The sequence below is a fragment of the Heterodontus francisci genome, chromosome 44, assembly GCF_036365525.1.
Source record: "Heterodontus francisci isolate sHetFra1 chromosome 44, sHetFra1.hap1, whole genome shotgun sequence".
In the NCBI taxonomy this organism is placed as follows: domain Eukaryota; kingdom Metazoa; phylum Chordata; class Chondrichthyes; order Heterodontiformes; family Heterodontidae; genus Heterodontus; species Heterodontus francisci.
In genome coordinates this window covers 13,484,677-13,509,564 of record NC_090414.1, presented here as the reverse complement: position 1 = coordinate 13,509,564, position 24,888 = coordinate 13,484,677, and the positions used below count along the sequence as shown (strand labels likewise).

General features: G+C 45.2%; 1 protein-coding gene across 5 annotated transcripts in view; it reads right to left on the bottom strand.

The window, feature by feature from the left end:
* Window positions 1-24,888, bottom strand: part of LOC137355917 (pyruvate carboxylase, mitochondrial-like) — a 1,077,083-nt gene that overhangs the window by 925,566 nt on the left and 126,629 nt on the right. For all 5 annotated transcript variants that reach the window (XM_068021564.1, XM_068021567.1, XM_068021566.1 and 2 more), the window contains one exon: window positions 24,650-24,801. In XM_068021564.1, coding sequence (XP_067877665.1) covers window positions 24,650-24,801 — 152 coding nt within the window. The remainder of the gene's footprint in view (window positions 1-24,649; window positions 24,802-24,888) is intronic.

The window sequence follows — 24,888 nt, the reverse complement described above, 5'->3', positions numbered from 1 at the left end:
AGGAGTGTGTGTGTGTGTAGGAGTGTGCGTGTGTGTGTAGGAGTGTGCGTGTGTGTGTAGGAGTGTGCGTGTGTGTGTAGGAGTGTGCGTGCGTGTGTAGGAGTGTGCGTGCGTGTGTAGGAGTGTGCGTGCGTGTGTAGGAGTGTGCGTGCGTGTGTAGGAGTGTGTGTGTGTAGGAGTGTGTGTGTGTAGGAGTGTGTGTGTGTAGGAGTGTGTGTGTGTAGGAGTGTGTGTGTGTAGGAGTGTGTGTGTGGGAGTGTGTGTGTGTGTGTGTAGGAGTGTGTGTGTGTAGGAGTGTGTGTGTGTAGGAGTGTGTGTGTGTGTGTGTAGGAGTGTGTGTGTGTGTGTGTAGGAGTGTGTGTGTGTGTGTAGGAGTGTGTGTGTGTAGGAGTGTGTGTGTGTAGGAGTGTGTGTGTGTGTGTGTAGGAGTGTGTGTGTGTGTGTGTAGGAGTGTGTGTGTGTGTGTAGGAGTGTGTGTGCGTAGGAGTGTGTGTGTGTAGGAGTGTGTGTGTGTGTAGGAGTGCGTGTGTGTGTAGGAGTGTGCGTGTGTGTGTAGGAGTGTGCGTGCGTGTGTAGGAGTGTGCGTGCGTGTGTAGGAGTGTGCGTGCGTGTGTAGGAGTGTGCGTGCGGGAGTGTGCGTGCGGGAGTGTGCGTGCGGGAGTGTGCGTGCGGGAGTGTGCGTGCGGGAGTGTGCGTGCGGGAGTGTGCGTGCGGGAGTGTGCGTGCGGGAGTGTGCGTGCGGGAGTGTGCGTGCGGGAGTGTGCGTGCGGGAGTGTGCGTGCGGGAGTGTGCGTGCGGGAGTGTGCGTGCGGGAGTGTGCGTGCGGGAGTGTGCGTGCGGGAGTGTGCGTGCGGGAGTGTGCGTGCGGGAGTGTAGGAGTGTGCGTGTGTGTAGGAGTGTGCGCGTGTGTAGGAGTGTGCGCGTGTGTGGGAGGGTGCGCGTGTGTGGGAGGGTGCGTGTGTGTGGGAGGGTGCGTGTGTGTGGGAGGGTGCGTGTGTGTGGGAGGGTGCGTGTGTGTGGGAGTGTGCGTGTGCGTGTAGGAGTCTGTGTGCGTGTGCGAGTAGGAGTCTGTGTGCGTGTAGGAGGGTGTGTGTGTGTGGGAGGGTGTGTGTGTGTGGGAGTGGGAGGGTGTGTGTGTGGGAGTGGGAGGGTGTGTGTGTGGGAGTGGGAGGGTGTGTGTGTGGGAGTGTGTGTGTGTGTGGGAGTGTGTGTGTGTGTGGGAGTGTGTGTGTGTGTGGGAGTGTGTGTGTGTGTGGGAGTGTGTGTGTGTGTGGGAGTGTGTGTGTGTGTGGGAGTGTGTGTGTGTGTGGGTGTGTGGGAGTGTGTGTGTGTGTGGGAGTGTGTGTGTGTGTGGGAGGGTGTGTGTGTGTGGGAGGGTGTGTGTGTGTGGGAGGGTGTGTGTGTGTGGGAGGGTGTGTGTGTGTGGGAGGGTGTGTGTGTGTGGGAGGGTGTGTGTGTGTGGGAGGGTGTGTGTGTGGGAGGGTGTGTGTGTGGGAGGGTGTGTGTGTGGGAGGGTGTGTGTGTGGGAGGGTGTGTGTGTGGGAGGGCGCGCGGGCGCGGGAGTGCGCGCGGGCGCGCGCGCGGGAGTCTGCGCGCGCGCGGGAGTCTGCGCGCGCGTGGGAGCACTGAGAACGGCACCAAGGTCGCCAGATCAACCCCTAGTTACCAAGGCTGGTGGTGGGCGCCAGGTGAGTTCAGGCAAGCTTCTAACTAAACCAATCAGTCCGTATAAAATAAACAAAGGAACTTCTGAGTTTAATGCAGAGTTAAAATGGGACAAAATTAACAGTCACTTAGACAAATGTGGATTAATTAAGGAAAGACAGCATGGATTTGTTAAAGGCAAATCCTGTTTAACTAACTTGATTGAGTTTTTTGATGAGGTAGCAGAGAGGATTGATGAGGGTAATGTGTATGGACTTCTAAGAAGCATTTGATAAAGTGCCACAAAGCAGGCTTGTCAACAAAGTCAAAGCTTACAGAACAAAAGGGACTGTAGCAGCATGGATACGATGTTGGCTGAATGACAGGGAACAGAGAACAGTGGTGAATGGTTGTTTCTTGGATTGGAGGAAGGCAGATAGCGAGGTTCCCCAGGGGTTGGTATTTGGACCGCTACTTTTCTTGATGTATATTAATGACCCAGACTTGGGTGAACAGGGCACAATTTCAAAATTTGCAGATGACACAAAACTTGGAAGTATTGTGAACTGTGAGGACATAGACAGGCTGGTGGAATGGGTGGACACATAGCAAATGATTTAGAAGCAGAGAATAGGAGCAGGAGTAGGCCATTCGGCCCTTCGAGCCTGCTCTGCCATTCATTATGATCATGGCTGATCATCCAACTCAGTAACCTGCTCCTGCTTTCCCCCCATATCCTTTGATCCCTTTCACCCCAAGAGCTATATCTAACTCCTTCTTGAAAACATATAATGTTTTGGCCTCAACTGCTTTCTGTGGTAGCGAATTCCACAGGCTCACCACACTCTGGGTGAAGAAATTTCTCATCTCAGTCCTGAAAGGTTTACCCCGTATCCTGAGACTATGACCCCTGGTTCTGGACTCCTCCACCATCGGGAACATCCTTCCTGCATCTACTCTGTCAAGTCCTGTTAGAATTTTATAGGTTTCTATGAGATTCCCCCCTCATTCTTCTGAACTCCAGAAAATATAATCCTAACCGACTCAATCTCTCCTCATACATCAGTCCCACCATCCCAGGAATCAGTCTGGTAAACCTTCGCTGCACTCCCTCTGTAGCAAGAATATCGTTCCTCAGATAAGGAGACCAAAACTGCACACAATATTTTAGGTGTGGCCTCACCAAGGCCCTGTATAATTGCAGTAAGACATCCCTGCACCTGTACTCGAATCCTCCTGCTCTGAAGTACAACATATGATTTGCCTTTTTTACCACCTGTTGCACCTGCATGCAGCGACTGGTGCACCAGAACACCCAGGTCTCGTTGCATATTCCCCTCTCTCAGTTTATAGCCAGATAATAATCTGCTTTCCTGTATTTGCTACCAAAGTGGATAACCTCACATTTATCCACATTATACTGCATCTGCCATGCATTTGCCCACTCACTCAACTTGTCCAAATCATCCTGAAGCCTCTCTGCATCCTCCTCACAACTCACCTTCCCACCTAGTTTTGTGTCATCTGCAAATTTGGAAATATTACATTTAGTTCCTTCATCTAAATGATTAATATATATTGTGAATAGCTGGGGTCCTAGCACCGATCCCTGCGGTACCCCACTAGTCACTGCCTGCCATTCGGAAAAAGACCCATTTATTCCAACTCTTTGTTTCCTGTCTGCCAACCAACTTTCTATCCATCGCAATACACTACCCCCAATCCCATGCACTTTAATTTTACACGCTTGTCTCTTACGTGGGACTTTGTCAAAAGCCTTCTGAAAGTCCAAATAAATCATGTCCACAATTAATGCAGAGGAGTGTGAAGTGATACATTTTGGTAGGAAGAACAAAGAGAGGAAATATAAACTAAAGGATATAATTCTAAATGGGCTGCAGGACAGAGATACCTGGGTGTATATATGCACAAATCATTGAAGGTGGCAGGGCAGGTTGAGAAAGTGGTTGAAGAGGCATACGGGCTTTAGAAAAAGAGGCACGAGTACAAAAGCAAGGAAGTTATGACGAACCTTTATAAAACTCTGGTTCAGCCTCAATTGGAGTATTGTGTCTAATTCTGGGCAACGCCTTAGGAAGGATGTGAAGGCATTAGAGAGGGTGCAGGAAAGATTTACAGGAATGGTTCCAGGGATGAGGTGCTTCAGTTACATGGGTAGAGAAGGTACTGCTCTGCTTAGAGAAGATTGGGAGGAGATTTAATACAAGTGTTCAAAATCATGAGGGGTCTAGAGAGTGTAGATGGAAGAAAATGTTCCCATTGGTGGAAAGGTCAAGAAACAGAGGACACTGATTTAAGGTGAATGGCAGAAGAACCAAAGGCGACCTGAGGAAATTAGATAATTATCTGAAGAGAAAAATATTTCCAGGGCTACAGGGAAAGGGCGGGGGCGTGGGACTAGCTGAGTTGCTCTTGCAGAGAGCCGGGATGGACAAGAAGGGCTGAATGGTATGATTGTGTGCTGTAATATTCTCTGAGTCTGTGGCTGTTCAATGACTTTTATTGAACCATGTTCAAGAGAGGGAATTTTTTTTGAAAAATCATTTAAGTATGTAGGTGTTGGGAATGAGTCATTCTGTTCACTGTTCGGTGCAGCTGAAATTTGCCTAGAGAATATTGGTAGCTTGACTTTATTTTTAATGGCGTCAAAAGGATTTAGACATTTAAAAGCGAGGTTCCTTTTCACTAATACGTCAACATACTTAAACTTGAAGAAAGGGTGCCAAAATACACGCTTGCCTGGGACACCGTCTTCCCAAAGGCTGGCTCTGCCTCTGAAATGTTGTTCCTTAACCTCTGTGGGAACTACAAATAGCTCCACTGAAGCATTGCAACCAGCTCCAAATCATCAGGGAGATTACAGTCGGGACAAACATCTGTTAGAAAGGCAAGAGGTTCTTTGACAGAAAATATCTAGGTTTTGACTTGGCGCCTGCACCTTTAAATGTTAGTTTAACAGCCAGCTAAAGCCCAACGCTAAAGTCTTGCCTGAACATATCCTGTTACAATGCTGCAAATGCTATTCTAGTCGCCCCGGCAACAGGCTCAAGAGAAAGCTCAACGCATAATTTTTAAATCATTAAGGAATTTATGACTGGTTCAGATTGAAAGTTCCTTTTTGGAGAGAAGGCTGAGGGGAGACCTGATCGCGGTCTTTAAAATTCGGAAGGTGTTCAACAGCAGAGACGTAGAGAAAATATTCCAGTAGTGGGGGCGTCCAAAATTACAGGCCATAAATATAAGATAGTCACTAGTAAATCCAATAAGGAATTCAGGAAAAACTGCTTTACCCAGAGTGATGAGAACGGGAAACTCACTACCACATGGAGCAGCTGAGGCAAATAAAATAGGTGCATTTAAGGAGATGCTCGGCAAGTACATGAGGTAGAAAGGAATAGAAAGATATGCTGATAGAGCGAGATGAGGGTTGGGAGGAGGCACATAAACACCAGCATGGACCAGTTGGGGCAAATAGGCTGTCGTTGTGCTATAAAATTAATGTAATTCTATTATTTTGTGTGGTGAATTATTCAAAACCCATGAAGTCATAGAGAGATACAGCACTGAAACAGGCCCTTCGGCCCACCGAGTCTGTGCCAGCCATCAACCACCCATTTATACTAATCCTACATTTAATCCCATATGCCCTATCACAACCACACCTTCCCTCAATTCTCCTACCACCTACCGACCCTGCGGGCAATTGACAACGGCCAATTTAACACTCAACCTGCAAGTCTTTGGCTGTGGGAGGAAACCGGAGCACCCGGCGGAAACCCATGCGGTGACAGGGAGAACTTGCAAACTCCGCACGGGCAGTACCCAGAACTGAACCCGGGTCGCTGGAGCTGTGAGGCTGCGGTGCTAACCACTGCGCCGCCCCTTTCCCAGGTATAAAAAGGATATTTAGAAAATCTCAAAAAAGCAACCAATTTGAAAAGAACAGATAGGTTGGTATTCCTGATAGGAAAGGATAGGAAATAGAACAGTGTGCCTTTAAAAGTCATAGCTAGTTGTTCGAATTACAACTTTTTTTCTAATCATCATCTCAATAAGTTTATCTACTATACACATATAACTATCACCATTGGATTATTCTCAATCACTTGCATGCTAAATTTTCTTCACTGTTGCTCATTTTAAATGATGAGCTATCTCTTTCACACACTGTGGTCAAATCTTACAAAGGAATAAGGTAGTCCTTTACCTAAACACAATTTCTAAATGCGGTTTGCTGTTCCTTTACCTATCAAAAGCTCAACTAGATCACAAGAAAAGGATAGACTCTGTGGAAGGTTTGGGGATTTGGAAACATCCATAAGAGCAATTTAAGATGCAATAATCTAGAGTAAGAAGGCCTGAAAGGACCGCAAAATATAACAGTCCCTCCAACCCTGGAAGGTGCCTAAATTTCTTTCCCCAGTTACAAAAGTGCCCCTTTTTTTAAACTAAGTAATTTTTGAGGATTCATTTTTAAAAGAAACATAGAAACATAGAAAAATAGGAGGAGTAGGCAATTCAGCCCTTCAAGCTTGCTCCGCCATTCAATACGATCATGGCTGATCATCCAAACTCAGTACCCTGTTCCTGCTTTCTCCCCATATCCCTTGATCTCTTTAGCCCCAAGAACTATATTGAATTCTTTCGCGAATATATTTAATGATTTGGCCTCAACTGCTTTCCGTGGTAGAGAATTCCACAGGTTCACCACTCTCTGGGTGAAGAAATCTCTCCTCATCTCAGTCGTAAATGGTTTACCCCTTATCCTTAGACTGTGACCCCTGGTCCTGGACTCCCCTACCATTGGGAACAGTCTTCTTACATCTAGTCTGTCCAGTCCTGTTAGAATTTTGTAGGTTTCTGAGATCCCCTCTCATTCTTGTAAACTCCAGCGAATATAAGCCTAATTGACCCAATCTCTCTTCCTACGTCACTCCTGCCATCCCAGAAATCAGTCTGGTGAATCTTCGCTGCACTCCCTCCATAGCAAGAACATCCTTCCTCAGGTAAGGAGACCAAAACTGCACACAATACTCCACAATACAAGGTCTCACCAAGGCCTTGTATAACTGCAGCAAGACATCCTTACTCCTGTATTCGAATCCTCTCGCTATGAAGGCCAGCATACCGTTTGCCTGCTTAACTGCCTGCTGCACCTGAATGCTTACTTTCAGCGACTGGTGTACAAGGACACCCAGATCTCGCTGCACCTCCCCCTTTCCCAATCTACCACTGTTCAGATAATAATCTGCCTTGCTGTTTTTGCTACCAAAGTAGATAACCTCACATTTATCCACATTATACGGCATCTGCCATGTATTTGCCCACTCACTCAACCTGTCCAAATCACACTGGAGCTTCTCTGCATCCTCCTCACAGCTCATACTCCCACCCAGCTTTGTGTTGTCTGCAAACTTGGATATATTACATTTAATTCCCTCATCTATATCATTAATATATATTGTGAATAGCTGGGGTCCTAGCACTGATCCCTGCGGTACCCCACTGGTCGGAAAAAGACCCATTTATTCCTACTCTTTGTTTCCTGTCTGCCAACCAGTTCTCTATCCATGTCAGTATCTTACCACCAATCCCATGTGCTTTAATTTTTCACGCTAATCTCTTACGTGAGACCTTATCAAAAACCTTCTGAAAGTCCAAATACACCACATCCACTGGTTCTGCCTTATCTATTCTACTAGTTACAGGCTCAAAAAATTCCACTAGATTGATCAAGCATGATTTCCCTTTCGTAAATCCATGTTGATTTTGTCCAATCCTGTCATTGTTTTCCAAGTGCTCTGCTATTACATCTTTTAAAATGGGCTCTAGCATTTTCCCCACTACTGATGTCAGGCTAACCGGTCTATAATTCCCAGTTTTCTCTCCATCTCATTTTTTAGATAGTAGGGTTACATTAGCTACCCTCCAATCCGTTGGAACTGTTCCAGAGTCTATAGAATTTTTTTAAATGACCAGCAATGCATCTACTATTTCAAGGGTCACTTCCTTAAGTACTCTGGGATGGAGATTATCAGGCCCAGGGGATTTATCGGTCTTCAATCCCATCAATTTCCCCCAACACCATTCTACTGCTAATACTGATTTCATATAGTTCCTCCTTCTCACTAGACCCTATGTTCCCCAACATTTTTGGGAGGTAATTTGTGTCCTCCTTTGTGAAGACAGAACCAAAGTATGTATTTAAATGGTCCGCCATTTCTTTGTTCCCCATTATAAATTTCCCCGTTTCTAACTGTAAGGGACCCACAATTGTCTTCACTAATCTTTTTCTCTTCACATATCTATAGAAGCTTTTACAGTCAGTTTTTATGTTGAAGAATTGTTAAATTTTGCAGTTTTCAAAGGGGGGTCATGTAAAGGCCACTTGACTTTGAAAAACAGTCCCTGAAAATATTTTTAAAAGGGGCACTGAGAGGTCTTGTGAGGGAAACAAGCCTTTCCGGGAAACCACCTGACTTCCAGCAACAACAACAAGCCTTTCCAGGAAACCACCGGAGTTCCAGCTCAATAAACAACAGACAGCTTTGGACACCTGGAGAAGTTGATTACGAAGAAGTGACAGGTCAAGATTGATGGATGTCAAAAGGTTGACCTCCTGTTGTTGGTTTCGCTTTTGAATTGTTTTGAGTTGGGGTTGAACTGTATAAAAAGAGACTTCCAAGGAGAGAAGAGAAGACCACAACCCAGCTCAGCTTTCCAGCACCTCTCTAAAAGACACAGAGAAATCCATTGTGTCAACTCATCTCGTCTCCAGTCTTTGAAGAAAAGCCCGGTAAATTAATTCAATGCCGCCTGAAAAGAATTGCTGTAAAATATCCCAGTGACCTGTCTACGTGTACTTGGAGGACAGACTGTATGCCAGTTTTGGAACACAACACATCTCATCTGCTGTTTCTTCAAGAATAAGCAAGTATTCAGCCCAAGTGTTATTTTCTGTCTGCAAGAGAGCTCTTAAAAAAAAAAACCTTTATTTTTACAGTTATTCAGTGTATATGTGTGCGTGAGTGAGAGGGTTTGAGGGGCTAAGTTAAAAAGGGAACTTGAATATTTCAATCTGTGTGTTTATGCTTTACTTCATTACTGGTTAAGTCTTGTTTTATAATAAACTGCTAATTTTGAAGTTTATTAAAGAAACCTGGTTGGTGTGTTTAATTTTGGTTTAAAAAAAGGCTACGATTGACTATCAGTAAGTGGGAACAAATTTAAACATATGTTGTGACCCATGGAGAAGTAGAACTAGAATAAACAGTGCACTCCTCCCACCTTGGTCGTAACACCCTCTCAAGATAATAAATATGCATATAGACTCGTAATATAATCAAACAGAGTCAACATGATTTTGTGAAAGGAAAATCATGTTTAACAAACTTATCAGAATTCTTTGAGGATATAGCAAGCAGGGCGGTTAAACGGGAACCAGCAGATCTAGTGCATTTGGATTTCAAAAGGCAATTGATAAGGTGCCACATAAAAGATTTCTGCACAAGAAAAGAGCATAGATAGTGGATTGGCTAAATAACAGAAAACAGAGAGTCTGGATAAATGGATCATTTTCATGTTGGCAAACTGTAACTAGTAGGGTGCCACAGGGATCAGTGTTGGGATTTTTTTTATTCATTTGTGGGATGTGGGCATCACTGGCAAGGCCTAATTGCCCTTGAGAAGGTGGTGGTGAGCTACCTTCTTGAACTGCTGCAGTCCACGTGGGGTAGGTACATCCAGAGTGCTGGAAGGAAGGGAGTTCCAGGACTTTGACCTAGCGACAGTGAAGGAATAGCGGTATAGTTCCAAGTCAGGATAGTGTGTGGCTTGGATGGGAACATGCAGGCGGTGGTGTTCCCATGCATGCACCTGCTGCCCTTGTCCTTCTAGCTGGTAGAGGTTGCAGGTTTGGAAGGTGCTGTCAAAGAAGCCTTGGTGAATTGCTGCAGTGTATCTTGCAGATGGTGCACATAGAAACATACAAAATATGAGGAGTATGCCATTCGGCCCTTCGAGCCTGCTCCGCCATTCATTATGATCATGGCTGATCATCCAACTCAGTAACCTGTTACCATTTTCACCCCATATCCTTTGATCCCTTTAGACCCAAGAGCTATATCTAACTCCTTCTTGAAAACATACAAAGTTTTGGCCTCAACTGCTTTCTGTGGTAGCGAATTCCACAGGCTCACCACTCTCTGGGTGAACAAATTCCTCCTCATCTCAGTCCTGAAAAGTTTACCCCGCATCCTTAGACTATGACCCTGATTCTGGAGTCCCCCACCATCGGGACATCCTTCCTGCATCTACCCTGTCAAGACCTGTTAGAATTTTAATAGTTTCTATGAGAACCCCCCTCACTCTTCTGAACTCCAGCGAATATAATCCTAACCGACTCAATTTCTCCTCATACGTCAGTCCCGCCATCCCAGGAATCAGTCTGGTAAACCTTCGCTGCATTCCCTCTATAGCAAGAACATCCTTCCTCAGATAAGGAGACCAAAACTGCACACAATATTCCAGGTGTGGCCTCACCAAGGCCCTGTATAATTGCAGCAAGACATCCCTGCTCCTGTACTCAAATCCTCTCGCTATGAAGGCCAACACACTATTTGCCTTTTTTACCGCCTGTTGTACCTGCATGCTTACCTTCAGCGACTGGTGTACGAGAACACCCAGGTCTCACTGCATATTCCCCGCTATCAGTTTATAGCCGTTCAGATAATAATCTTCCTTCCTGTTTTTGCTACCAAAGTGGATAACCTCACATTTATCCACACTATACTGCATCTGCCATGCATTTTCCCACTCTCACACTGCTGCCACTGTGCGTAGGTGAAGGAAGTAAACAAAAGAACAAAGAAAATTACAGCACAGGAACAGGTCCTTCGGCCCTCCAAGCCTGCGCCGATCCAGATCCTCTATCTAAACCTGTCGCCTATTTTCTAAGAGTCTGTATCTCTTTGCTTCCTGCCCATTCATGTATCTGTCTAGATACATCTTAAAAGACGCTATCGTGCCCGCGTCTACCACCTCCTCTGGCAACGCGTTCCAGGCACCCACCTCCCTCTGCGTAAAGAACTTTCCACGCATATCCCCCCTAAACTTTTCCCCTCTCACTTTGAACTCGTGACCCCTAGTAATTGAATCCCCCACTCTGGGAAAAAGCTTCTTGCTATCCACCCTGTCGAAACCTCTCATGATTTTGTACACCTCAATCAGGATCTCCCCTCAACCTCCGTCTTTCTAATGAAAATAATCCTAATCTACTCAACCTCTCTTCATAGCTAGCGCCCTCCATACCAGGCAACATCCTGGTGAACCTCCTCTGCACCCTCTCCAAAGCATCCACATCCTTTTGGTAATGTGGCGACCAGAACTGCACGCAGTATTCCAAATGTGGCCAAACCAAAGTCTTATACAACTGTAACATGACCTGCAAACTCTTGCACTCAATACCCCGTCCGATTAAGGAAAGCATGCCGTATGCCTTCTTGACCACTCTATTGACCTGCGTTGCCACCTTCAGGGAACAATGGACCTGAACACCCAAATCTCTCTGTACATCAATTTTCCCCAGGACTTTTCCATTTATTGTATAGTTCACTCTTGAATTGGATCTTCCAAAATGCATCACCTCGCATTTGCCCGGATTGAACTCCATTTGCCATTTCTCTGCCCAACTCTCCAATCTATCTATATTCTGCTGTATTCTCTGACAGTCCCCTTCACTATCTGCTACTCCACCAATCTTAGTGTCGTCTGCAAACTTGCTCATCAGACCACCTATACTTTCCTCCAAATCATTTATGTATATCACAAACAACAGTGGTCCCAGCACGGATCCCTGTGGAACACCACTGGTCACACATCTCCATTTTGAGAAACTCCCTTCCACTGCTACTCTCTGTCTCCTGTTGCCCAGCCAGTTCTTTATCCATCGAGCTAGTACACCCTGAACCCCATGCCACTTCACTTTCTCCATCAGCCTACCATGGGGAACCTTATCAAACGCCTTACTGAAGTCCATGTATATGACATCTACAGCCCTTCCCTCATCAATCAACTTTGTCACTTCCTCAAAGAATTCTATTAAGCTGGTAAGACATGACCTTCCCTGCACAAAACCATGTTGCCTATCACTGATAAGCCCATTTTCTTCCAAATGGGAATAGATCCTATCCCTCAGTATCTTCTCCAGCAGCTTCTCTACCACTGACATCAGGCTCACCGGTCTATAATTATCTGGATTATCCCTGCTACCCTTCTTAAACAAGGGGACAACATTAGCAATTCTCCAGTCCTCCGGGACCTCGCCCGTGTTTAAGGATGCTGCAAAGATATCTGTTAAGGCCCCAGCTATTTCCTCTCTCGCTTCCCTCAGTAACCTGGGATAGATCCCATCCGGACCTGGGGACTTGTCCACCTTAATGCCTTTTAGAATACCCAACACTTCCTCCCTCCTTATGCCGACTTGACCTAGAGTAATCAAACATCTATCCCTAACCTCAACATCCGTCATGTCCCTCTCCTCGGTGAATACCGATGCAAAGTACTCGTTTAGAATCTCACCCATTTTCTCTGACTCCACGCATAATTTTCCTCCTTTGTCCTTGAGTGGGCCAATCCTTTCTCTAGTTACCCTCTTGCTCCTTATATATGAATAAAAGGCTTTGGGATTTTCCTTAACCCTGTTTGCTAAAGATATTTCATGACCCCTTTTAGCCCTCATAATTCCTCATTTCAGATTGGTCCTACATTCCCGATACTCTTCCAAAGCTTCGTCTTTCTTCAGCCGCCTAGACCTTACGTATGCTTCCTTTTTCCTCTTAGCTAGTTTCACAATTTCACCTGTCATCCATGGTTCCCTAATCTTGCCATTTCTATCCCTCATTTTCACAGGAGTATGTTGAAAGTGGTGGATGGGGTCCCAATCAAGCAGGCTGGATGGTGTCATGCTTCTTGAGTGTTGTTGGAGCTGCACCCATCCAGGCAAGTGGAGAGTATTCGATCACACTCCTGCCTTGTTCCTTGTAGATGGTGGACAGGCACTGGAGAGACAGTAGGTGAGTTACTTGCCGCAGAATTCCCAGCCTCTGACCTGCTCTTGTAGCCACAGCACTTTTGTGGCTGGCCCAGCTCAGTTTCTGGTCAATGACAACCCCCAGGTTGTTGATAGTGGGGGATTCAGCAATGTTAATGCAATTGAACATCAAGGGGAGACGGTTAGATACTCTCTTGTTTGAGATGGTCATTGCCTGGCACTTGTGTGGTGTGAATGTAACTTGCCACTTATCAGCCCAAGCGTGGATGTTGTCCAGGTCTTGCTGTATCTAGACTGGACTGCTTCAGTATCTGAGGAGTTGCGAATGATGCTGAACATTGTGCAACATCAGCGAACATCCCCACTTCAGATTTTATGATGGAGGAAAAGTCAGTGATGAAGCAAGTGAAAATGGTTGGGCCTACCCTGAGGAATTTCTGCAGTGATGTCCTGGGACTGAGATGATTGACCTCCAACAACCACAACCAGCTTCCTTTCTCATGGAGTTATACAGCACAGAAACAGGCCCTTAGGTCCATTGCGTCCATGCTGGCCATCAAGCACCTAACTATTCTAATCTCATTTTCCAGCACTTGGCCCGTAGCCTTGTATGCTATGGCGTTTCAAGTGCTCATCTAAATACTTCTTAAATGTTGTGAGGTTTCCTGACTCTACCGCCCCTTCAGGCAGGGTGTTCCAGATTCCAACCACCCTCTGGGTGAAAAAATCTTTCCTCCAATCACCTCCAAACCTCCCGCCCCTTACCTTAAATCTATGCCCCCTGGTTATTGACACCTCCGCTAAGGGAAAAAGTTTCTTCCTATCTAGCCCCTCATAAGTTTGTATACCTCTATTAGGTCTCCCCTCAGCCTTCTCTGCTCTAAGGAAAACAACCCTAGCCTATCCAGTCTCTCTTCATAGCTGAAATGCTCCAGCCCAGGCAACATCCTAGTGAATCTCCTCTGCACCCTCTCCAATGCAATCACATCCTTCCTATAGTGTGGTGGCCAGAACTGTACACAGTACTCCAGCTGTGGCCTAACTAGTGTTTTATACAGCTCCATCAAGTACACCTGTACTTCCTAGGGTCCTACCACCCATTGTGCATTCCCATGCCTTGTTAGTCCTCCCAAAATGCATCACCTCACACTTCTCAGGATTAAATTCCATTTGCCACTGCTCTGTTCATCTTACCAGCCCATCTATATCGTCCTGTAATCTAAGGCTCTCCTCCTCACTATTTACGATACCATCAATTTTCGTGTCATCTGCAAACTTACTGATTATACCTCCTATATTCACGTCCAAATCATTAATGTACATTACAAACAGCAAGGGTCCCAGCACCGATCCCTACAGTACACCACTGGCAACAGGCTTCCAATCGCAAAAACAACCCTCGAATATCACCTTCTGCCTCCTGCCACAAAGCCAATTTTAGATCCAATTTGCCAAATTACCCTGGATCCCATGGGCTCTTATCTTCTTAACCAATCTCCCATGCGGGACCTTATCAAAAGCCTTACTGATGCAGACTCCATCAACTGCTTTACCCGCATGTACTAATCTAGTTACCTCTCCTAAAAATTCAATCAACTTAGTTAGACATATCTCCCCTTGACAAAGCCATGCTGACTATCCTTGATTAATCCCTGCCTCTCCAAGTGGAGATTAATCTTGTCCCTTAGAATTTTTTCCAATTGTTTCCCTACCACTGATGTTAGACTCACCTGCCTGTATTTACCTGGTTTATCCCTGCTACCCTTCTTGAATAATGGTACCACATTCGCTGTCCTCCTGTGGTCACAGAGGATTTGAAAATTTGTGTCAGAGCCCCTGCCATCTCCTCCCTTGCCTTACATAACAGCCTGGGACAAATCTCATCTTTGTGCTAGGTATGACTCCAACCAGTGGAGAGTTTTTCCCTGATTCCCACTGACTGCAGTTTTGCTAGGGCTCACTGATGCCATACTTGATGTTAAGGACAGTCACTCTCACCTCACCTCTGGTGTTCAGCTCTCTTGACTACGTTTGGACCAAGGCTGTAATGAGGTCAGGAGCTGAGTGGCCCTGGCGGAACCCAAACTGAGTGTCAGTGAGCAAGTTATTACTGAGACTATTTACAATCTATATTAAATAACTTAGATGAAGGGACCGAGTGTATTGCAGCCAAATTTGTTGACAATAGAAAAATAGGTAGAAAAGCAAGTTGTGAGGAGGACAAATGAGTGGGCAAACATTTGGCAGATGGAGTATAATGTGGGAAAATGTGAGGTTATCCACTTTGGTTCAGAGAAGGTTCATTGCATTGATTCCTGGGAATGAAGGGGTTGTCCTATGAGGAAAGGCTGAACAGGTTGGGCCTATACTCATTGGAGTTTCAAGAACGAGAGATGATCTTCTGGAAACATAGATTCTGAGGGGGCTTGACAGGGTGGATGCTGAGAGGATGTTTCCCCTCGTGGGGGAATCTAGAACGAGGGGGCATAGTTTCAGCATAAGGGATCTCCCTTTTAAGACAGAGATGAGGAGGAATTTCTTCTCTCAGAGGATTGTTAATCTTTGGAATTCTCTTCCCCAGAGAGCAGTGGAGACTGGATCATTGACTATATTCAAGGCTGAGCTAGAGAGATTTTTGATTTACAAGGCAGTAAAGTGTTATGCGGGGGCAGGCAGGAAAGGGGAGTCAAGGCCATAATCCAATCAGCCATGATCTGATTGAATGGTGGAGCAGGCTCGAGGGGTCGAATGGCCTACTTATGCTCCTATTTCTTAGGTTCTTATACTTTGCGCTATAAAGGTGTCAGCTGTGGCTCAGTCAGTAGCACTCTCGGCTCTGTCTGAGAGGCCATGGGTTTGAGTCACACTCCTGAGACTAGAGTGCATCTAGGCTGACAAGTCCCAATGCAGTACTGAGGGAGTGCTGTACTTTCAGAGGTGCTGTCTTGCAGATGAGACGTTAAACCGAGGCCCTGTCTTCCCTCTCAGGTGGACGTAAAGGGTCACACAGCCACTATTGGAAGCAGCAGCAGGGGGGCTCTCCACGTTGTCCTGGGCCAATATTTACCTCTGAGGCAATATCACTATAACAAATTATCTGGTCATTATCACATTGCTGTTTGTGGGTGCTTGCTGTGCACAAATTTGCCGTGTTTCCTCTATTACAACAGTGACTAAGGGATCAGATGGGGAAGAATTTGTTAAGTGTGTCCAGGATAGTTTTCTGGAGCAGTATGTGGATGACCCTACTAGAGAAGGGCTACACTCGATCTCCTCTTAGGAAATGAGGATGGGCAGGTGGTTGATGTGTCAGTGGGGGAGCTTTGGGACCAGTGACCGTAACTCTATTAGCTTCAAGATAGTTATGGAAAAGGAGAGGACTGGTCCTCAGGTTGAAGTCCAAAATTGAGGGAAGGCTAATTTCGTTGGCATCAGACAGGAACTCTCAAAGGTTGAACGGGAGGGGTTGTTTATAGGTAAAGGGACGTCTGGCAAGTGGGAGGCTTTTAAAAGTGAGATAGGAAGAGTTCAGGGCCGGCATGTTCCTGTTAGATGGAAGGGCAAGGCTGGCAAGTTTAGGGAACTTTGGTTGACGAGGGATATCGAGGCTCTGGTCAGGACAAAGAAGGAGGCATATGTCAGGTATAGGCAGCTGGGATCAAGTGAGTCCCTCGAGGAGTATAGGGGATGTAGGAGTACACTTAAGAAGGAAATTAGGAGGGTGAAAAGGGGCCATGAGATTTCCCTGGCAGATAAGATAAAGGAGAATTCTAAAAGATTCTATAAGTATATTAAGAGTAAAAGGGTAGCTAGGGAGAGAGTAGGTCCCCTTAAGGATCAGTGTAGCAATCTATGTGTGGAGCCACAGGAAATGGGCGAGGTCTTAAATGAATATTTCACGTCGGTATTTACCGTGGAGAAGGTCATGGAAGCTAGTGAGTTCAAGCGACGGAACAGCAATATCCTGGAGCATATCAACATTACAAAGGAGGAGGTTTTGAAGCGCATTAAGGAGGACAAATCCCCAGGGCCTGACCAGATGTATCCTAGCATGCTATGGGAATCAAGGGAGGAGATTGCTGGGGCCCTGGCAGAGATTTTTGTATCATCGTTAGCCATGGGTGAGGTACCAGAAGACTGGAGGATAGCTAATGTTATGAATTTATTTAAGAAGGGCAGCAGGGATAAGCCAGGGAACTACAGGCCGGTGAGCCTTACATCAGTGGTGGAAAAGTTATTGGAAGGGATTCTGAGAGACAAGATTTATATGCATTTGGAAAGGCCTGGTCTGATTAGGGATAGTCAGCATGGCTTTGTGCGTGGGAAATCATGTATCACGAATTTGATTGAGTTTTTCGAGGAGGTGACCAAGAGGATTGACGAGGGCAGGGTGATGGACGTTGTCTACATGGACTTTAGCAAGGCCTTTGACAAGGTCCCGCATGGTAGGCTGGTCCAGAAGGTTCGAACACATGGGATCCAGGGCGAGCTAGCAAATTGGATACAAATTTGGCTTGGTGATGGGAGGCAGAGGGTGGTGGTGGAGGGTTGTTTTTCAGATTGGAGGCCGTTGACCAGTGGTGTGTCACAGGGATCGGTGCTGGGCCCTCTGTTGATTGTCATATATATTAATGACTTGGATGTGAATGTAGGGGGCATGATTAGTAAGTTTGCAGATGACACCAAAATTGGTGGTATAGTGGACAGTGAAGAAGGTTGTCTAAGGTTACAACAGGATATAGATCAACTGGGAAAGTGAGCAAGGGAGTGGCAAATGGAATTTAACACAGACAAGTGTGAGGTGATGCATTTGCGAAGTTAAACCAGGGCAGGACATATACAGTGAAAGGCAGGGCCTTGGGGAGTGTTGTTGAGCAGAGAGACCTTGGGGTGCAAGTACATAGTTCCCTGAAAGTGGCAACACAGGTAGACAGGGTGGTGAAGGCGGCGTATGGCATGCTTGCCTTCATTGGCCGAGGCACTGAGTACAAGAGTTGGGACGTCATGTTACAATTGTACATAACGTTGGTTAAGCTGCATTTGGAGTACTGTGTGCAGTTCGGCTCGCCGCACTACAGAAAAGATGTGATTCAGCTAGAGAGGGTTCAGAAAAGATTCACAAGGATGTTGCCTGGCTTGGAGGGCTTGAGTTATAAAGAGAGATTGGATAGGCTGGGTCTGTTTTCGCTGGAGTGAAGGAGGCCGAGAGGGGTCATGATAGAGGTATATAAAATTATGAGAGGCATAGATAGGGTAGATAGCCAGAGTCTGTTTCCCATGGTAGGGGTGACTAAAACTAGAGGGCATAGATTTAAGGTGAGAGGGAGGTTGTTTAAAGGGGATCAAAGGGGTAGATTTTTCACACAAAGAATAGTGGGTATCTGGAATGAGCTGCCTGAGGTGGTGGTGGAGGCAGGGACAGTAGTAATATTTAAGAGGCATCTGGACAGGTACTTGAATGAGCAAGGCATGGAGGGTTATGGAATTGATACAGGCAGGTGGGCTTAGTATAGATAGGCATTATGGTCGGCATGGACGCGTGGGCCGAAGGGCCTGTTTCTATGCTGTACGACTCTATGACTACATATAAGACGTGTTTAGACATCCTGAGGTCGTGAAAGGTGCAAAAGAAATGCAATCACTTTCTTTTTTTTAAAAATCCAGTTTGAATTTGGACTGCAGCAGTTACTGGATTCAAGTTATTTGAAGTCATTCAAGTCAGAACACCTCCTTTTAAACTATTATCTTAATCAATCATGGGCCTAAATAAATAAATTAATTGCAGAAATCCTGCCCAGAAGTAAACTAAAGACTCTTATTTTTCTGTAGCAGCCCCTTCAGTATCAGCTGTTCAAGCAGCAGGTGACAGGCAGATAAAGGAGTAGATTTGCAGAGCGTTTAGGTAAACCTGGTTTCCATTTAAAGAAAGGAGTGAGATATAAATTACTTTTTCAACAAACTCAGTGAAGTCCTTTTGACATGACTTGGGAAAATTGTTATCTCAAGTATATAATTAAATCGGGTTCACAGTAAACATGTTTATAAGGAGCACTAACACACTCTTCTCCACAAGTGAGAGGTTTCACACATAATCTCAGAAGTGGGAATAAAAAGGAAGGATTTTGCCCATGATTACACTATGGCAACAGCTGTACTGGGAGAAGCTCTGCTGAAGGCGGGGATGATTACCTGTGCTGCACCAGGACGTGGAGAGTGAGGAGGTGAATTGAAGGACAGTTCAAAACTCAGGTAGAAAAAAAAGACTTGCATTTATATAGCGCTTTTCACATCCTCAGGATGTCTCAAAGCATTCAAGCACACTGTTTCAGCGACACCCGTAGCTAATTTGTACACAGCAAGATTCCAGAAAAAGCAATGTGATATTGACCAGATAATCTGTTTCTCAGTGATGTTGATTGAGGGATAAATATTGGCCCAGTACTCCCTGTGGGGTACAGGCTAATCAGTAAGTGGCCCAAGTCACAACCTTTCAAGCAAGAGCCTCAACTGGGAGCATTGGTGGCTAGTTAAACAGGGAGGGCATCAAACGGGCCACACGGGGAAAGCAGGGTCACAGCTAGGAGCAAGAAGTCTGACTGATGCTGCTCTCCTTAGCCTGGAGGTTCTGAGGCTAACAACTTGCATTTACAGAGTTCCTTTAAAAAAACATTCTGAACTGCCTCACTATCAAGGGTAAGGAAAATGGATGCCCTTTACTAATACCCAAGCTAAGACTAAGATCAATTTGCTACAGTCAATCAGGGATTGAACCTGGTCAGTTGGTTTGGCTCAACTACTCGGTGCCTCAAATCATTTTGAACTAGAGAAACCTGTTGCTCTTTTATCAAATTGGGTAGCAATCTACTGCTTTGAATTTCCCAGTCAATTTTCCTGACTTCTTCCTGGAGAAATCTCAATATCATTTACACAATGTAATAAGTATGAATCCTTCCCACCTGAATCCTACCTGAAACATTAACCCTAGATGCTGCAGAACCTGATAAGTGATGTGAAGGTTTTCTGATTTGATTTAAGATTTGCATCTGGACTGATATTTTCATGTATATTGTCATTATTTCCCCATGTGGTCCCACCCTTGTTCACCTCACACTGGAGCTGTCACTTACCAGCTCCTGCTCTGTCTCACAACATTTAGCTTCTGTATCTTTTCCACCTTCATCACCAGTACTATAAAAATGCAAGTGTTCTACTTTCAATACAGGCTGGCGAGTGCATGGAGTGGACTGAGTGGGAAGTGGGGGCTTATAGTGTGGGAAAACCTTCAGGGAGAATTAGTGAGATGTGTGAGAGAATGGCCCGTTGAGCAGGATTAGTTTTTGGGACTAGACAAATAGATTTTTCTACTTCCCTTCCGACCCGCCTGGACAGAAGCCGCATATTTACTGGAAAACAAACTCAAACTGCATATTGAGAGTTGAGATTTATATTTCTCATGTTTAATTTTTAGCGAACAAAACTAAACGAGGCCATGAAAGCGAGCCAGGATTTAAAAAAAAAAATTAAACTGGGATTGTTCGCCTTAGAGCACAGGAGGTGAGCAGGAGATTTAATAGAGGTGTTCAAATTCATGAAGGGTTTTGATGGAGTAAATAAGGAGAAACTGGTAGGAGGGTCGGTAACCAGAGGACACAGATTTAAGGTGACTGGCAAAAGAACCAGAGGCGACAAGAACAAACAATTTTTTTTTTAAACAGAGAGTTGTTGCAATCTAGGATGCACTGCCTGAAAGGGTGGTGGAAGCAGAGTAAACAGTAACTATCTAAAGGGAAGTGGATAAATAAAAGAGTAGGGGAGCAGGATTAATTGGGTAGCTCCTTCAAAGAGCTGCCTAACCACAGAGCCAGCACCTTCACCACATCGGCAGGGAACACACCTTGAAATGAAAGGTCAACCTTTCACTGGCCTTTTTGATTGCTTACCGTACCCGTTTACTGGCTTTTAATGAATTTAGTGCTCGGAATCTCTGTGCTCCTACACACTTCCTAGTTTCTCAACATGTGGAACTTCATTTGCCATAGTTTTGCCTGCTGACAACTTCCTGCTTTCATCTGCACTAATTACTGAGCAGCCTGACTTAGTGTCATCGAAAACTTCGATATAAAATGCCATCCAAGTCATTAATAAATATGGTGAAAAGTTGAGGCCCCAGATCAGATCAGTGCAATCCAATTTGTCACATTCTCCCAATCATCACATCTACATGTTCTGTCTCCCAACCAATTTCCAAGTCAAAAGGCTACATTCAATTCCATGCACTCTCCATGTGTCGAATCTTATAAAGGGTTCCAGAAGATGGGCCCACCACCAGCTTCTTCGGGCAACAAGAGATGGATAACAAATGTAATTTTACCCATGTTTCAAGAACAAATAATTTTTTAAAAAATCAACGCCCCAGAAGCTGCGAAGGAAGGGAACTACCGTCCTGGTCAGTAAGACAGCATACAGAGAGGCTCTGTCTTTCAAGATAAGGTTAGATGATCTACGAGAGTGAGCTAGTACCGAGACTGAGTATTACTGGTTACAGAACCAAGGCAGGTAGACAACGTTAAGATATAGATCAGCTGTGACCTGACTGAATAGTGGAACGGCTCGAGGGGCCTCCTCCTGTTTACACTGCACTATGTTCATATTTTTTAACACTATATAGACACCGTACCAATTGTATAGAGCAGCTCTCATCAACACTATCATTCTGTTTCAACTACAGTGGAATAAAACAGTTTGCAATTTGAATTAGATCTTGCCTCACCCAGAGTAGCTAGGATGCAAAGGGGAGGAAGTTTGCCTTTTAAGGAGTGCAGCATAGTTTCACAAGAATGTAACCAGAACTCCAGGGGTTAGATTATGAGGTGAGATTACATACATTGGGGTTGTATTTCATGGATTATAGAAGGCTAAAGGGTGATGTGATTGAGATTTTTAGGATTTTGAAAGGAATTGATATGGTTGATAAACTTTTCTGCTGATGGAGGAATCCAGGACTCACACAAAGGATGGCAGAAGTATGGAATCTATCCCATAAGTGGTAGCTAAGTTAATGACTTTAAATTTAAGCTTGATAGATTTTTGCTAGCCAATGGTATTAAGGGATATTGAGCCAAGGCAGGTAAAAGGAGTTAAAATACATATCAGTCATGATCTCACTAAATGACAGAACAGGCTCGAGAGGTTAGAAGGACTCGTCATGTCCTGATGACCCTATCAACTGGTGAAGAGATTGTACTAGATGCGGGGGAGGGGGGGGGGGCATCATTCTTGGGTCCTGCCACCATGCTACTACTTGTAGGGGAATGGAGGTTGGTGAAAAGGAACACTGGAGAGTGAGGACGGGATATGTGTAGGGGAGGACGGACAGACAGACAGACAGACAGACAGACAGACAGACAGACAGACAGACAGGAGTGGGGGCGACACGTGTCGGTCCAAATTCGTCACAAGGATCTGAACATACAATGTAGATTTCTACTGCTCATCCACGTCACGGCAGAGGATGATTAACATCGGCCATGCCAGGTAGTGTCAAAACAGATTAAACTCTGAATACTTTATTAACATATTAAGTCATTTACAGCAAAAGCCCAGTTCAAAAATCACAGCAGCTTTGAATCATTCATTGAGCATTATACTGACAAACTAACCTGCTGTTTAGTTAATTGGTGATCTTTCAAGTAATAAGCAAAAACCTCTCTAAAACAAATTCCTACTAGTTTCATATCCATGAGGTCATATTCTGCCTTTGCATGTCCCAGTGAGGTCAAAGACGTAGCTAATTGTATATAAGCATCCAATCCCTATCTTCAGAAAACCCTTTGAAATACAGTCTCGCCATTCATAAGCCACAGGACAAAGGAGAGGATATGGGGTTGTAAACTTAGCCAAGGGTGAAAAATCACGCTGAGGTTACGAACAGTCTGCTGTAGCATGAGACTGTAGCCGGGAGAGAGATGGAATCAGTGGTGAAAGTATGGAGTTCGCAGCCAAGGCCGAAGACAGCAGCTTTGGCCCTCCCGACAATTAACTACAGGAAATTGCGCCTCATTCCGGATGGTTTCTGATAGGCAGTCTGATAACACAAGAGCCAGTGAAATGGTTGAGGGAGGTGGTAGAGAGGTACAGTTGGGTGTCGTCAGTGTGCATGCGGAAACTGATCCCATTTATTCGGATGATGTTGCATGTAGATGAGGCAGAGAAGAGTAAAGATGGACCTTGGGGGAAATGGTGGTGGGAAGATTAGCCTTTGCAGGAGATTCTCTCATTATAACTGGATGAGTAAGAGTAGAAGGAAGTGAGGTCAGTCCCACTCTGCTTGACTACGTAGGAGAGGCATTGAAGGAGGATGGTGTGGGCGATTGTCTGTAAGGCTGCAAGCAGATTAAGAAGGATGTGGAGGGATAGTTTACCACAGTCACAGAGGATGTCATTTGTTATTTCAATTAGGGCCGTTTCATTACAGTGGTGAAGCAGAAACCTGATTGGAGAAATTCAAACATCCAGCTGCAGGAAAGGTGAGCATGGATTTGGAAGGTGACAACAGGTTCCAAGATACTAGAGGGGGAAGGGAATCCCCACTTTCAGACACAATGGCTGAGAAATACACTGTCTGTTTTACAAATACAAACCAAGCTTCTCCTCATCATTTTGTCCTTTAAGCCTCATTATTGTGCAACAACAGCCCAGAAACCTGTGGCCTGGCCCACACGAAGAATGCTCCAAAATCAGCTATTGAGAGACAATGGACCTCACTTCTTCCAGATTTCCTCTCACTCTTTGAGGGGAAGAAATGGCGCCCATTATGACCGAGATCACATATCCCGTGTAGGGAATCCTTTGGTATTGCAAACGCAGACACAATTCCCATCTCTCTCTATCAGAGCTTCAACGTGCTGTCCAACTAGGATGTTGCAGTTATACTTAAAGAGAAACTCTCACACGTTCTAGCTATGCAATGTATATGTAAGAAAGAATTACATTTATATAGCGTATTTCATGACCTTAGGAAGTCCCAAAGCACTTTACAGCCAATGAAGTACTTTTGAAGTGTAGCCACTGTTGTAATGTAGGAAATGCAGCAACCAATTTGCACACAGCAAGCTCCCAGACAGCAGTGTGTTAATGACCAGATAATCTCTTTTTGTGATGTTGTGAGGGATAAATATTGGCCCAAGACAGCTGGGGAGAACTCCCCTTGTTCTTCTTCAATATCGTGCCATGGGATCTTTTACGCTCACCTGAGAGGGCAGAAGGGGCCCCTGTTTGACATCTGATCCAAAAGACCGCATCTCCGACAGTGCAACACTCCCTTACTAGTGACACTGGGAGTGCCAGCCTGCATTATGTGTACAAATCTTGAGTGGGACTCAAAACCGCTGTCTCAGAGGCGAGAGAGATACCAACTGACAGTAACGAGGCAACAAATCTCCTAACAGTTGTCTCAATGGCTATGCTACATCGAATTCTCTTGTGGGTTATGAGCAAATGGAGAGATTCTGACTGTCTGAAGCTGGCTAATATATCCACTAATTTGTTTCAGTGCTTTCCTGTTGGAATATTCCGTATTCTCTTTGAAATCGGGAGTAACTAACTTTGGGAAATAGCGTTCAGTGGGCAAAATGGAATTGGCCACCTGATATAGGACAGTCATTGAAGTCAATGGGCCCTCGATCTGAAATCCCCATTTTACAGTATCACCAAACGTTCAAATGGCCCCCAAAGTGTTTAGGATTGTACTACCTCATACGATTGAGCATGTAACTCAGAACGTAATACACTTGAGGTGTCTCTGGCAGTGACTGATGTTTGCTTTGTCCTGCAATGGCGGTCCTCTATCTAGTTGAAGCACCAGAATGTGCAATGGACAAGTTGGAGCTGATCAGCCCCGATCTCCACTAACATGCTGAATCAAGCAGCTCTTACCCGTTTGGCCAGCCTGACAGCATCAGAGGTGAGCCGGTCTCTCAGCTGCTGATCCAGCTGAGCAGCAGGGGCAATCTCCACCACCTTCTGGTGACGCCGCTGGATGGAGCAGTCTCTCTCGTACAAGTGGATCACGTTCCCATACTTATCACCTGAAGGAGAAAACGCAGTTTCAGTAACTAGAGACACCCAATATTTAATTTCATTAAGCATTAAGTTGCAACCTGCCTCTCACTGGT